General features: G+C 49.5%; 2 protein-coding genes across 2 annotated transcripts; both read right to left on the bottom strand.

Annotated features, from left to right (window-relative positions):
- Positions 1-669: 669 nt before the first annotated feature.
- LOC124683904 lies at positions 670-3,475 on the bottom strand. Its single transcript, XM_047218327.1, has one exon. It carries the CDS (start codon positions 3,462-3,464, stop codon positions 765-767), a length of 2,700 nt encoding a protein of 899 aa, XP_047074283.1. The 5' UTR covers positions 3,465-3,475; the 3' UTR covers positions 670-764.
- A 3,274-nt stretch (positions 3,476-6,749) lies between these two features.
- Positions 6,750-9,404, bottom strand: LOC124659999. Its single transcript, XM_047197803.1, has one exon. It carries the CDS (start codon positions 9,402-9,404, stop codon positions 6,750-6,752), a length of 2,655 nt encoding a protein of 884 aa, XP_047053759.1.
- Between the last annotated feature and the right edge of the window lie 5,295 nt (positions 9,405-14,699).

Here is a 14,699-nt window from a genome sequence, read left to right as displayed (position 1 = left end):
GTGATTCCAACAAAACCTAAGAAAATCGATACTTCATTGTGTGGAGTGTTACATAAATCCGTTGTGCAAAAGAGAACATAGTTGTAATGTAATTCACATTATAAATCCAAGATATGAAAGATATATTAGTAACTGAAAAGCTCTTGGTTGAGTTTTGGGGTTGTATCCTCACTTTCTGATTGAATTGTTAGCATACACTCATGCTTTTAGAAATCAAAGACTATTTGAGCTAAATAGGTTGAACGGCGCCTTGATTCTGACTCACGGTGCCGACCCCATTGCACTTACCTACTGAATCTGTGAAGCAAGCCACATGTAACTGTTGTCTTTGCTTCAATCATATTGTCCCACGTTGGTCTTGTAGATCCCAAGCTTGTAGATTTTTAGTGTGATCACTGGTTTGGGGAAGGAACCCCTGCATTATTATCAGCGGCTTTAAGCTTTCTGAGTTCAAATTGTATTGGCACAACACATAATTTGTACTGTTGTTTGGGGACCTTATGGCTGAGGGGCGAATTGCCCAGCGTGAATCGTATCAGGTCTCTTTCCTGGAAGCATGAGTGTATGTTGGAAGAAGAAAGTTTGATGATCTACTCCTTTGTTCTTAATTATTAATGCCAATGTTTTCACATATGAGAGGGGTCAGTGTGTTTTTGGACAATTGTCAGGATAAAGAAAAACTCATGTCATTTATGCAGGATATAAACAGTGTGGAGCAGATGATATTGTTATTGCATCTTACCACTGGATCGACAACACATTAGTTACTTGCGAGAGACCATCTCATAACCACCTGATGTCCTCCTCTCCGAAGGCAGCAACGAGGCATCTCCAGGCCGCTGCTGCAAGAACAGGAGCGTGGCCAGCAACACTGCTCCGCACGGCACGACGATGTCCCACGCGACGCCGAACAGGTCCCCACGAGGGTTCGCGTATACCCTGCTAAGCCTCGCGCCTAGCTCTCCGTAGATCCGCCCCCTGACAGCGTCATACACGTGAGGCGCCACACGGATCACGGTGCCCCCCATGTAAAACCACGGCGAAATCGCTCGAACTCCAGACCCTGACACGTTCAGGATGACCTGAGGAAGCAGGAAGCCATCCAGTATCAGCCCCGCGTACGCCACGAGGTCGCCCCACGGCGTGTCTAGCAGTCCACCGACGCTTGCAGCCAGCGAGCCCTCGCTTGCAGCAGCAGCAGCCGGGGCATTGATCGCGTGGACGATCGTGGTCAGGATTCCCCCGAGCAGGTACAACGGCAGGCATACCTGTAGCACGACCCTCTCCGACATGGCCGTTGACGGTGTACTGGTGGGTTCGCTCTGGTGTCTGGCCGACCTCAGGCGGCCGAACAACGCCAGCTGAAGAAGGCGCAGCTGCAGCAGCAAGGCGATCAGCGCAGGCACCCGCACCATCGCCTGGTTCAGCTCCATCCACCCTTCCGTAGTTGAGTACAGAAAATACTGGCTCCTCCTGCTCAGGAACAGCACCTCGAAGCTGAGCACGAGAGGGGCGAGGTGCCCCAAGGAGAGGATGACGAGCATGGTGACCGACATCGCCGGAACCGTCTCCGGGTTCCGCTTGATGTGAAGGATCTGCAGGACGGTGAAGACGCACGACAGCGTCGTGGAGGCCACCAACATGATGCTCTCCAAGTCCATCCTCGATATCGCCTCAGACAACCACATGGGGTACGCCCCGTACATAGTGATATCCATCTTCTCGAAGAAAAGGCGGTCCGCACTGTCCCTGAGGCTGTTGATTGCTCCCCTGTTGCCGAGCCCCTGAGCCCTGTCACCCAGGGAGGCGAACTGCACGGTTATTAGTATCTGGCAGTCCATCGAGCCCTTGTGCTCCTGGCAGCCCACCATGGACATGATGCCCCTCTTGGGATCATACACACCCTCTGCTGAGATTTGTCCTTCCTCAAGGGTATATGAGGTCAACACATTCACCCGTTTCTCGTGGGGAGGAGCATAATGGTGTATATCGTAGCTGATGCTCAGCAGAACATCAACCACCGTAGGCCGGGTGGAACCATCGGCGGCCTCCCCTTCGTCGTTTAGCACCACCGAACCAATCGTGCGTGGGTAGGCGTCTCCGCTCCCCGCGTTTGCCATGTAAAACCGAAGGCAGAAGTCGGTGTAATATTCCGGGACCGGGAGCAATCCCTTGATCTTCTCCTTGTTCATCTTGAGATAGTGTTTCTTCGCCACCTCCAACATCGTGTCGTTGTAGGTGTACTTCACATCGGAGAGGTTCATTCTGTTGTCGTCGAAGTCGAAGCTAAACGCCGATATCACGCCGGAGATTGGTCCAGCATCGCCGTCGATCATCCTCTTCTGATCTGAGTTCCAAAGCACGCCGGCCACGACGCTCCGCTCAAGGACCGTCCACATGGCCGGAAACCAGAAACTCATCCCGGTTTTGCACTCGCGCACCGCCACAGTTGAGGGCACAGAGCGCACCACCCGACATGCTCTAAGGCAGAGCATCTTCCAATCTGAGTCCCAGTGCCCATCGGCTACAACCGCCTCCTCGTTGACCATGAGGTTGTAGTACGAACTGTATCCACGCCTCCCGGACCTGGTGTCGTTGGAGAACAACATGTACGCGCGCACGGCGCCTTCCGCGGTGCACACTATCCGGTTGATGTGCATCCGACGAAGCTTGGCCGGGGCGCCGTCGTGATGATCAAGCAGCATGTATGAGGTCAACATGAGTTGACCGCACACGGAGTCGCTCCCAAGCGTCCGGAGCGAGCCCATGCTCGGCTGCACCAGTGAACTGCAGGTGGCGCGTTCTCCGTACTTGTAGTCCTCACCTTCATCGTACGCGAGCAAGTTGATGGCCCCGAAGTCGGAGGAGCCATCTAGAGTGCCGGTCATGAAGGGATCGGTGAGGATGGAGGGACTAGGCACGTGGAGGCGGAGGGTGACGTTCGTGTACTGCTTTAGAGAGCCATTGGCAGCGGGTTCGGTGCCCGTCCCGACCATGCAGAGTTGGAGTGAGGCGGAGGAGTAGTAGCCATCGAGGACGAAAGATATGGACTCGGCGAAGGTGTGATTGAGGCGTCTTCCAAGGGTCAAGTACTTGTTGCTGCGTGGTCCGGTGAGGGTGAGGGTGGCAGTGAGGTGGATGAGAGTCGGATCACTGGTGCGGATCACGCGACCGGGGACGAGGGAAAACGAGCGGTAGGTGCTATGGAGTTGATCATCGGCAGAGAATAGGTTATCCGCGTCGCCAGAGAAGTAGCTGGCATATATCTGGAAGGAGCGGGCGAGTAAAAGGGCATCGTCGGAGTCGGTGAAGCGGTTGGAAGCTGGTGCCACGGAGGAGCAAACGGAGTAGTAGGAGTTGGTGGAAACTGCGGCGGAGAGGGTGGTGGTGGACACAAGAACAAGGAAGCAGAGGTAGTAAGTTGAGAAGTAATTAGGATTCTTGGGTGGTGGTGATGGCACCATTGTTGGTTGATTGAGCTTGTTGGATGGGAGCTAGGAAGAAGATGCTGATTTAAGTAATGTGAGTGGCACTTTGTAGCAGGGTGGAATCGTGGACTCGACGTTCACCCTCTCTCCAAAGATTCTCTTTGCTGAAACATTTCATTGCTGCAACGAGAAAAGTTATACTCAGCTACACACGCATATCTGTATCATTCAATTAACTTGCCTAGGGAGTACGTGAGGAGAAGTCAGACACATGCTAGCTGTTGCTCTGCTCTCTTGCACGGAATCTTTTTCTCTCTCAAGAGCTGTCTATCTCTCCAGAGATCCTCACTAAAATTTACTCTCGGATACTTCCTCTCACTCCTTCCCGTTAAAATCTGATTTCTTTCTCCGCGAAATCGCCCTCTGAGAGAAGTTGTTTTCTGAGAAGTTGTTTTCTGTAGTTTCCGGAAAGCAACTAGTTGCGGACGCACCCCATTATTTCAGTTTACATTTTTCAAAATCTCAAAATGTAAAAAAAAATGAGTTTTGCGGATTGTAGTTTCCAGGAAGAGAACGCATGCAGCAAGCTCTGTCTTCTCTCGCACATGGCTGCACACTCCCTGCCACCAAAAGAAAACAATGGCAAGAAAAGGACAAGGTGGTCGATCGGGACCCAGTCAATTTAGGATTTTAGGACTCCACGGTCAACTTCACGCACAGCAAATCCATGGCAGGGAATCACTAATCTCTAGAAATCTTTGAGTGAATGTACTGTGGCATAGGGATGATGTACACTTGGGTCGATGCTCAGAAAAACGCGTCATTTGCTGAATCAGGGTGGAACGTGGACTAGATCATGAATTCATGATGGGAGAACGGGACAGATCCAGTGTCCAGTTGGTACCTTTCGGAGCATCTTCATCAGTATAATAGCACGAGATATGCATATAATAGCATCAGCGAGGTTGTTTAAATTGCAACTGACCTTATTTATTAAAACATGTACAGTGAGTTGCCTCACTGTGCATATTTGTATTGATTGTTGTTTAAGAAGTATCTAGAAAAAATACAAAGTGCTGGAGAAAAGCACTTAAAGAATGTAAAAACTAAGCTATGCTAAATTAAAGAAAATTAGTTACCCAGGCCCTATCCTGCGTAGGATATGTATATCACCTTTCATAGTTTGCAATCTTGAATTAGCCACAACGCGAGCTTAAAAGTAGTTCAAAGTATGGTAATATCACGCTTATGTCATTACCTCGCCACAAATAAGTTTATTAATTTCGGTGGGCAAGATATTTGCATGGAATATACACCTGCAACTGGTATGCTGGCATGTTATGTCACTCTACATACCCCTAAGTCGATTTAATTTCAGATAAACTGCATGTTTAATATAAATCCTACTGCTAAAGCCAAGCAGCTAGAACTTCAATTACTGTCATAGAGTGCGAAGAGTGTGCCATGGGAGAAACACATGATTGTACTACAATTGACACCTCCGTGTATCATGCTCATGTTTAGTGTGCAGAATTCATCAAGCACCCACTCTTCAACAAAAAGATTGGTGCATGTAAAGTTTAGATGGAAAATAGCCATTGAACGTTCATGCTTTCCGCGAAATGATGTTGAAACGTACCAATCTGTAAACTTTCACTGGCTTACTTTCTGAGAAATGATCTTGCAATCTTACTGATCAGAAGTTCTTCTCCATTTTGGGATAAAGCACAAAATGAGGAGTGCTGCCCATACACAAGTTCAAATAGAGAGAGTTGGGGAAGGCGTCCTTCCTTGGGGGCAGCAAGTAATGGATTATCCTCAGGCGAGCGTCCAGGGGTTTCTGATCATAAGCATAAGGTAAATTTATTTCTTCAGTTTACATGTCTTTTAGTTACTCACGTAATTGCTATGAACCAAGGATTAAAGTGGCACATCACATGTTACAACTTAACAAGGTCTTACTAGTATTTTATTTTTTCTGTACAATCTCGTTAAGCATCCCTTCTTTTCAGCTTATGGCAGCAGGAAGACAAGATCTGTTTAGAAGGTAAAGCTTATGATAGGGTCAAATAGGATGGAGTCAATTGCATTTTTTTATGTTTGCTTACTGCTGAAACAAATAGGTGGATTCAAATTAGTAAGTTTATATTTCGAAGAGAACAAATAGCTGAAATGATCATTTCCTCCCAAACTGCAGAGCTTGACGCTGAGAGCTCTGGAACACCACCATGACGGGTACGATGAAAATAAAGGAATTTTTTAGAATCTAGGTACTGCTGAACCTGATTAGAACAGTTACAGTTCCGAAGTCGATTATACTTACAGTGTTTTTTAAGTTACATGATGTCCGTGCAGTAAGTTACAGGCTTGTCTGAAACTTATGGCATTCCGTTCATTGTAAACTTGTCATTTTTCCCTACGCTACATATTTTTGAATTTCAGTGCGAAATTTGGCATGTACATACGTACGTGTGTCCTTTTCATGCGAAAATTTTTATACAAATTTTTGGAGATCGGGAAATACGATTTTTACCTGAGTTGAGAGGGTAAATCGAATGCGGCGCAATTCAAATTCTTTTTGAAAGTGCTTAACAGACCACCTTGCAGGGGCTCCGCGGAAACCACTCACTATTTCAAAGGAGAGGAAAAATAGGTCTCTATGGAAGAGGCGAGGCATGATATGGGGGAGAGCTGACCCAGCACTTTAGGCTGTGCATCCAGGGCCATGCTCAGGACAAGAGAACAAAGTCGTCTTGACTAACTTTGAATACTCAGTTTAACCCAGACAGAACTACTAGGAACACGATGATTCACCGACAGAAACACACCTCACTCACGGGCGCTGACCCTGTTGTATACTTGCCTACTGAACATGTGAATCAAGTCATATAAGTATCATGTTCACATTGGTCTTGTAGATTCCAAGGTTTGTAGAATTCTAGTGTGACCACTGGTCATTAACCCAGACAGAACTGCTAGGAACCCTGCATTATCATCAGCATCACAGTAGGCTTTCGAGATCAAATTGTATTGGACACTGGAGCAAAACCCTTGACATAACACATCATTTGTATTGTTGTTTGGGACCCTTGTGGTTATGGGCGAGTTGCCAATGAATCGTTTCAGGCCTCTTGCTTGAGCTATCTCTTGACCTTTACAAAATCGCCTTTGAGCGAAGCAACACCTGGCATTCTGATATGCTTGGGAGAAGAAAGTTTGATCTGCTCCGTTCTTATTCACACAAGCGTTATCCGAGATGAGACTTCAGTGCAGTAGGACAATTGTTGGCATTAACAAAGTTACATACTACTACTACTTAAGTTAGCTGTGAGAGACATCCCCAAGCCGCTGCTGCAAGAATAGGACCGTGGCTAGCAAAGCTGCTCCACACGGTATAACGATGTCCCACGCGACACCGAACAGGTCGACGCGAGGGCTCGCGTATACCTTGGTGAGCCTCACGCTTAGCTGCTCCAAGATACGCCCCCTGACCACATCATACACGTGAGGCGCCGCTCGGATCGCGCTGCCCCCCATATAAAACCAAGGCGAAATCGCTCGAACTTTGGAGCCTGACACGGACGTATTCAGGATGACCTGAGGGAGGAGGAAGCCGTCCAGTATCAGCCCCGCGTACGACACCAGGCCGTCCCATAGCGTCGCCGGATCCTCACCAACGAGAACAACATTGCCTGCAGTAGAGCGGGCGTTGATCATGTAGACAATCACGGCAAGGACTCCTCCGAGCAGATACAGTGGCAGGCACACCTGCAACACGATCCTCTCCGACACGGCCACCGACTGTGTACCGACGGATTTGCTCTGGTGGCCGGCTGATCTCAGGCGGCCGAACAGCGCCAGCTGAAGAAGGCGCAGCTGCAGCAGGAAGGCGATCAGTGTAGGCACCCGCATCATCACTTGATTCACCTCCAGCCAGCTATCCATCAAGTACAGAGAGTACTGGCTCCTTCTGCTCCGGAACATCACCTCGAAGCTGAGCACGAGAGGGGCGAGGTGCCCCAAGGCGAGGATGGCGAGCATGGTGATCGACATCGCCAGAGCTGTCTTGGGGTTCCGCTTTGTGTGGAGGATCTGCAGGATGGTGAAGATGCACGACAACGTCGAGGAGATCACCAACATGACGCTCTCCAGGTCCATCCTCGATATCGCCTCCGACACCTCCATTGGGTACATCCCGTAAAGGGTGATGTCCATCTTCTCGAAGAAAAGGCCGTCGGCCCTGTCCCTCAAGCTTCTGATTGTTCCCCTGCTGCCGAATCCCTCAGCTCTGTCACCCAGGGCGGCAAACTGCATGGTTATCAATATCTCGCAGTCCGTTGAGCCGCTGTGCTCCTGGCAGCCCACCATGGACAGAATGCCCCTCTTGGGATCATACACACCCTCTGCTGAGATTCGTCCTTCCTCAAGGGTGTATGAGCGCGACATGTTCACACGATTCTCAGGCTGATGAGCATAAATGTGTATGTAGTAGCTGACGTTCAACAGGTTCCCAACCACCGCTGGCCGTGAGGAGGAGGAATCATCGGCGACGAACCCATCCTCATTTAGCATCACCGAGCCCATCGTGACGGGGTAGGCGTCTCCGGTCCCCGCATTTTTCATGTAAAATTGAAGCCTGAAGTCGTGGTAAGCATAGTTACCCTGGGCTGGGAACGAACCTTTTCTCTTCCTCTTGCTAATATTCAGATAATAATGCTTCTTCGCCACCTCAAGCATCGTGTCGTTGTAGCTGTACGTCACGTCGGAGAGGTTTCTTCTGTGGTCGTCGAAGCTGAACGCCGATATCACGCCGCCTGAAATCGGTCCAGCGCCAATGTTGACACCGGAGCTCCAAAGCACGCCAGCCACGGTGCTCCGCTCGAGGACCGTCCACACGGCCGGGAACCAGAAGCTCATCCCGATGCCGCACTCGAGCACAGCCAGAGTTGACGGCTGGGAGCGCACCACCCGGCATGCTCTCAGGCAGAGCATCCTCCGATCCGAGTCCCAGTGCCCTTCGGCTACCATCGCCTCGTCGTTGACCATGTGGTGGTAGTACCCACGGCCACGGTAGCCGCGCCTTCCGGACCCGGTGTCGTTGGAGAGCACCATGTACGCGCGCACGGCGCCGTCCGCGCCGCACTGCATCCGGTTGACGTGCATCCGACGAAGCATGGCCGGGCCGCCGCCGCGATGATCCAGCAGCCTGTAAGAGGTCTCTCTCAAGGCTTCACATGCGAAGTTGCCCTCGAGCGCCTGGAGCAAGCCCGTGGCCGGCTGCTGCACCGGTGCGCTACAGGTGGCGCGCTCGCCGTACCGGTAGCCTTCCCCTTCGGCGTACGCGAGCAGCTGGATGGCCGCGAAGTCGGAGGAGCCATCTAGAGTGCCGGTCACGAAGGGATCCGTGAGGCTGGAAGGACTGGGCACGTGGAGGTGGAGGGTGACATCCAAGTACTGCTTTAGACTAGAGCCATTTGCGGCGAGCTCGGTGCCCGTCCCAACCATGCAGAGTTGGAGTGAGGTGGAGGAGTAGTAGCCATCGAGGACGAAAGAGATGGACTGGGCGAAGGTGTGATTGCGGCGGCGTCCATGGCTCATATACTTGATGCTGCGGGGGCCGGTGAGGGTGAGGGTGGCGACGACGTGGACGAGAGCAAGGTCGCTGGTGCAGCTCGCGCTGTCGGGGAAGAGGGAAAATGAGCGGTAGTTGTTGTGGAGTTGATCGTCGTGGGAGAAGAGGCTGTCCGCGCCGCCTGAGAAGTAACCGTCATATATCTGGAAGGAGCGGGCGAGAGAAAGGGCGTCGTCAACGTCGGTGTGGTGGTCGGAAGCAGGTGCCACGGAGGGGCAAACGGAGGAGTAGGAGCTGGTTGAAACAGCTGCGGAGAGGGTGGTGGTGGTGGACACAAGAACAAGAAAGCAGATGTGGTAAGTGCACAAATAAGTAGGATTCTTCAGTGGTGGTGGTGACACCATTCTTGGTCGATTAACCTTGTTAGCCCGGAGCTAGGAGGAAGATGATGCGCCTGCGACCCTGCGTGATGTGGTCATATAATGTGAGTGCCACTCTGTAGCAGACTGGACCGTGAACTGGATCATGATGAGAGAATGGGACAGATCCACTGTTGTCCTGTAGGTGCGACTCAATGACTAGAACCGTCCTCGTCCACTTGGTACGTTATTAGTCCAAGGATTTGAGCCGCAAGTGCCGTCTTTGATGACTGAGAATATTGAGTGCCTAGTTGACACCCTGCATAAGGTTCGAATTTTTTACTTCTCAAAATTTCTAGTCGGATTTTCTCGCGCAACTTGGATGGAGACCAACACCTGCAGCATGGTGGATTTTGACTTTCCCCATTTCTCAGATCCAGAACCAAACCAAGTGTTCAGCAGGCTAAGGCAAACTTTTGCACTCTCGTACAGGTTTGGATTTATCCGAACTCCACCTGAACGGTAATGAACTTTCTGTGCATATTGAATAGATTTCTGTTACCAGATTGCATCTTGGAACATACCGGTGGACATTGAGGGCATGCAGGAGGAAAGTGAACATCAAAGAAGAACATACCATCATGATATAAAATTTCAGCAGGCCCAACAATAGCAGCCCGGTAAGCCCTAGATGTATTGGCCCAGTTAGGTGGAACAAATGGTCCCGCACCGCACCCTACCCGCACCCCACCCTAACCTGCCCTCTCCCGCGCCCACCCTCCGCCGTCGCCGCCGGCAGCGCCGCCGGGGCAAAGTCCCTCGGGGCGTGGCGGCAGCGGGGGCCCTTCCTCGTCGCTGCGCGGAGAACAGCGGCCGGATCCCCCCTCCTCGATGCATGGCGGAGCAGGCGCGCGTGGGATGGGCGACGACGGCGGGGGCCCTCCTCCCGTCGGCTGTCCCTGGCGGACCGGCCGGCGCGGTTGGGATGGGCGGCGCTGCGGTCTCCCTCCTCCCGTCGGCTTCCCGCAGCACTCCGGCAGGGGCTGGTGGTGGGCGGCGGCCGGGCCCCTGGTCCGCGCCATGCCATCCACCCCCGCCTCTCTTCGGTGCGTGGAGGCGATCTCGGGCTTCTTCCGCGACACGAGGACGCCCGGGGCAGCAGCCTTGGGTTAGACGGAGGAGGTGGCCTCTTCTTCGCCGGAGAGGGTCGGCCTGCGGTTGTGGGTGGTGGATCTTTGATCTATCACCGCCAACCAGAGGTGCGATGGAGGAGCTTGGAAGCCGGCGATGGTGTCGCCGGTAGAGGGTTGGGTTGGCCAGCCCGGGATGGTCGCCGACGTGGGGGTCCGACCTGCATAAAGGCGGCGGTCCTAGGGCCTCTCTTGCGTGAAGAGGAGGACCTACCAGAGGCCTGGACTCGTGATCTGGCCGGAGGGTTGAGTTCCGGAAGGCTCCGCCGGCGAATGTAACGAGTGCTTTGCCCGGAGTTTGCCGGATCGGAGGTATTCGATCGTGCGCAACCATGCGTTTATTCCGACCTGTTTGGTTCCGGAGGGAGCGGCGCGAAGCTCTTTTTCTGTGTTGACATCAAGTGACTATGGATCCATGATGAAAGTCGGAAGAAGAGAAGTTCATGAAGGCCGGAGGGGAGGACTAGCTAAGGGAGGTTCAGGTCTCCGCGCTATTGAGGGGCTTGCACAGGAGCGGTATGAAAGTGGGGGCGACAACACATGTGAAGCGCAGAGTCCTACCTTTCAGTGTGAAAACCCAAAGTGTGGCCTTAACTGGTTGTGTGACCTTGGTGGAGGCATTGTTTTGAGAGCGGGGACTATCTTCAGGGTGAAAACCTCAGATCTTTAATCGGGCGACGACGGTGTTTGAGCACTGTTCCCTTCTTGGAGGCGTCGTTTTTTGAAGAGTCTGTAATTCAGGTGTTGTCATGGCGGCGGTGGATGTATTGTTGTTGTTAGGTCCAAGATATTGTAGCGGTACTTTTGTTTCTTAGTTTTCTTTTCCTTTTTTTGGCTGTGTGCATCCGTAGTGCCATTAGGGTGGTGCGTTGTTGCAGAGGCTGGGTGTAATTGGTATCTCTTGATATTAATATATTCCCTTTATCAAAAAAAAAACAATAGCAGCCCTGAGTAGATCAATCCTATCCTCATATCGTCATAAACTCGAATATATATAGATTCTGCATAATTGAAACCAAAACAAGATTCAAGGCGCAAATCCTCTAAAGGAAAAAACTGCCGTTGCAAATATGAAATGACAATGTGACACTGGACCCATATGGCACAGCATTGTATACTCATGTTGATTGGGGCTAAAGCGGCATAGGTACGTACAACTTGGTTAAAAGAAAAAAAAAAGCTTAACCCCGATCTTATCAAACCAGATCATGGTGATTACAATCATATTAACATTTACTCCGTCCGATCGGTTTTAATCGACGCTGCTATTTGGAAGGAGCGGGCAAGTGAAAGGGCGTTAGCGGCATCGGTGTGGCGGGCGAGTGTCACAGAGGGGCAGGCGGAGGAGTAGAAATTTGTGGAAACAGCCGCGGAGAGGGTGGTGGGGAACACAAGAAGAAGGAAGCGGAAATGGTGAGTGGATATGTTAGGATTCTTCGGTGGTAGTGGTGGCACCATTTTTAGACGATTGAGCTTGTTAGCAGGAGCTAGGACCTAGGAGGAAGATGATCCGCCTGCGATGATGTGCTCATACGTACAGAGTAGTATTATAATGTGAGTGACAGTGTGTAGCAGGTGGTGTGAATGGCTTAATTTTGCTGAAACCTTTGATTGCTGCATGATCAAGTCTCATTTGAAACAGGGTGGAGAGTGGAGGGTGGACTGGATCATGATGGGAGAATGGGACAGATCCACTGTCCTGTAGGTGTGACTCAACGACTTGAGCCGTCCTCCTCTACTTGGTGCGTTTTAGTTCCAAGGATTTGAACAACAAGTGCGTAGTTTGTTGACCGAGAATTGCCTAGTTGACACCCAGCACAAGGTTTAAAATTTTGGACATGGTGATTTGGCTTATAGATCAAATACATATATTACAAAAAGTTATTTTAAATGTATTCCAAAATGTCAAACAATTCTGAAAAAAATTCTCGGTGCACACTCCAATATGCTATGTTCACACACAATATTTTGTGGAAAATGATTATGGGCTGTGTAAAAAAGACAAAAAATATCTCATGAGAAGTTATTTTGGAGCACCTAAAATTATATTTTTACACAAGTCACAAAAAAGTCACTTTCGTGAAATTTTGTGTAATGTCCGAGTATACACTTTGAATTTTATTTCAGATTTTGTTAACAATTTAAAAGATATTTTTTGGACACTAGGTGCATCTACACCTATGAGCTAAGAGAAATTAAAACTTTTTTTCTTTTCAAAATTTCTAATCGAATTTCCGAGCGCAACTTGAATAAGCATTGCGCAAGCGTGCCTGAACTATATGGTAGGGCCTATGTTTATGTTGATTGGGCCGACGCAGCATAGGTGTTTTTTTTATAAAACTAGCAAAAAATGCTTGTGCGATGCAACGGGAGAGAAAATCTATGTTGCGGATATGCAAAAAGCATGTTATAGTTCATTCAGCGGCTACATGTCGCAATAAACAACTAATTTCCGTTGTACTGAAACTGTCATCTCTGCCCGCCAATTCAGCCAGGCAACTCAATACACAGGGGCCAGCGCTAGCAAAGCCATGGACTGCCAGCACCACCTCACCCCACTACGCTTTGCCTCCCTTGGTGTCGGGAGTAGAAGAAGCATGAAGGCCTTTATAAATCGTTGGGGGAGGAGTGGGGATGCATCTTCTTTCGGTGGGCCTGTATCCTCTCCGTTCGTTTTGTTGCTTGGCACAAAAAATGGATGGCAAAGATTGATGATACCACGGATTGATGACATGGCATATATATGTTTCCCGTCAATCAATCCAATTAACCCAACGCGGGACTATCTCACTTCCTATTCTGGTCCTGGATACATAACTTACGCCTATAATCTCTCCACGGTCCCTGAATACTAGTTGGCTTGACTTTCCAAAGAACAGCAGGCTACTAGCTACGGTTGCGTCCTGCATGCTGCAATCAGCTCATAGATGATTTTCCTTACTTCTTCTAATTTGTGAGATCAGTCGATCAATTTGGTGCTTAGGATTGGCCTCAATCAGCTAGTGCATGACAAATTCCACAAAGCCAAGTCAAATGTAAAATGGAGCCGAAGCTTCATACATAACAAATGCTAACTAGCAGGTCTCAACTCTGGACGAAATCTATTTTTTTCTGTTCCATTAGGAAGTATTGAGTTTCAGTTCGAACCTCAAATTTAGGGGGGGGCAGCGTTTTTCTTTCGAATATAGGCGCCAGTTTTTCAACTTACCAGCTAAATTTTCGTCCATAGCGCCCCTTGCTTCGTGGGTCTATATCATCTCCGTTTGTTTTGTTGCTTGACAAAGAGATTAGACGGCAAAGATGAGTGCTACCACGTCAATCAATCCAATTAGCCCACCGCGGGATGGCTCACTTCCTATTCTATCTGGTTTTGGATACATAACTTTCTCCTCTAATCTCTCCACAGTCCATAAATACTAGCTGGCTTGACTTTCCACAAAAATTTAGTTATGGTTGCGCCATGCATGCTGCATAATGACCGTGAAATCCATGCATATGCAATCATCTCATAAATGATTTTCCTTACTTCCTCTAATTTGCTAGATCAATCCATCCATTTGGTGCTTAGGATTTGCCTCGATCAGCTCGTGCTTGACAAATGACGCAAAAAGAAGACAAATGTAAAATGAAGCGGAAGCTTCATACACAACAAAATGCTAGCAACCAGAGATCTGGACGAAATCTAATTTATTTCTGTTCCATTAGGCAGTATTGGGTTTTGTTTCTAACCTCGAATTTTATTGACCAACTTTTTTCAACTTTATCAAGGAGTAATTTGGGCAGAACTACTTCATTTTTTACCTAGTAACTACTGGTGTTAGGAGAGGCCCATGCATGGCCGTAACTGCTCCTCCAACAAATTACCGAAGGAGCTCTCCATTAATGACCATTTTTCTGTATTCCAACCGAGTCTCTCCCATGGTTTGTTTTTCTTCCAATGGCTGAAATAGTGCGTATGGTTTTTTTTGCAAAAGCGATGAATCCATTCCCTTTCTAAGCAATTGCTGGTTCGGTCCCATGGCCAATGAAACAAGAGAGTTTATTGACCAATTTTTTTCAGCTTTTGCAGGGAGTAACCTGAGCAACACTATTTCTTTTTTTCACCCCTTTACAGGCAATTCGAATGCATAGCCGTAACAGTTCCACGAAC

This window comes from Lolium rigidum, chromosome 1 (assembly GCF_022539505.1).
Source record: "Lolium rigidum isolate FL_2022 chromosome 1, APGP_CSIRO_Lrig_0.1, whole genome shotgun sequence".
Taxonomy (NCBI): domain Eukaryota; kingdom Viridiplantae; phylum Streptophyta; class Magnoliopsida; order Poales; family Poaceae; genus Lolium; species Lolium rigidum.
This window is presented reverse-complemented; position numbering and strand designations above follow the sequence as displayed.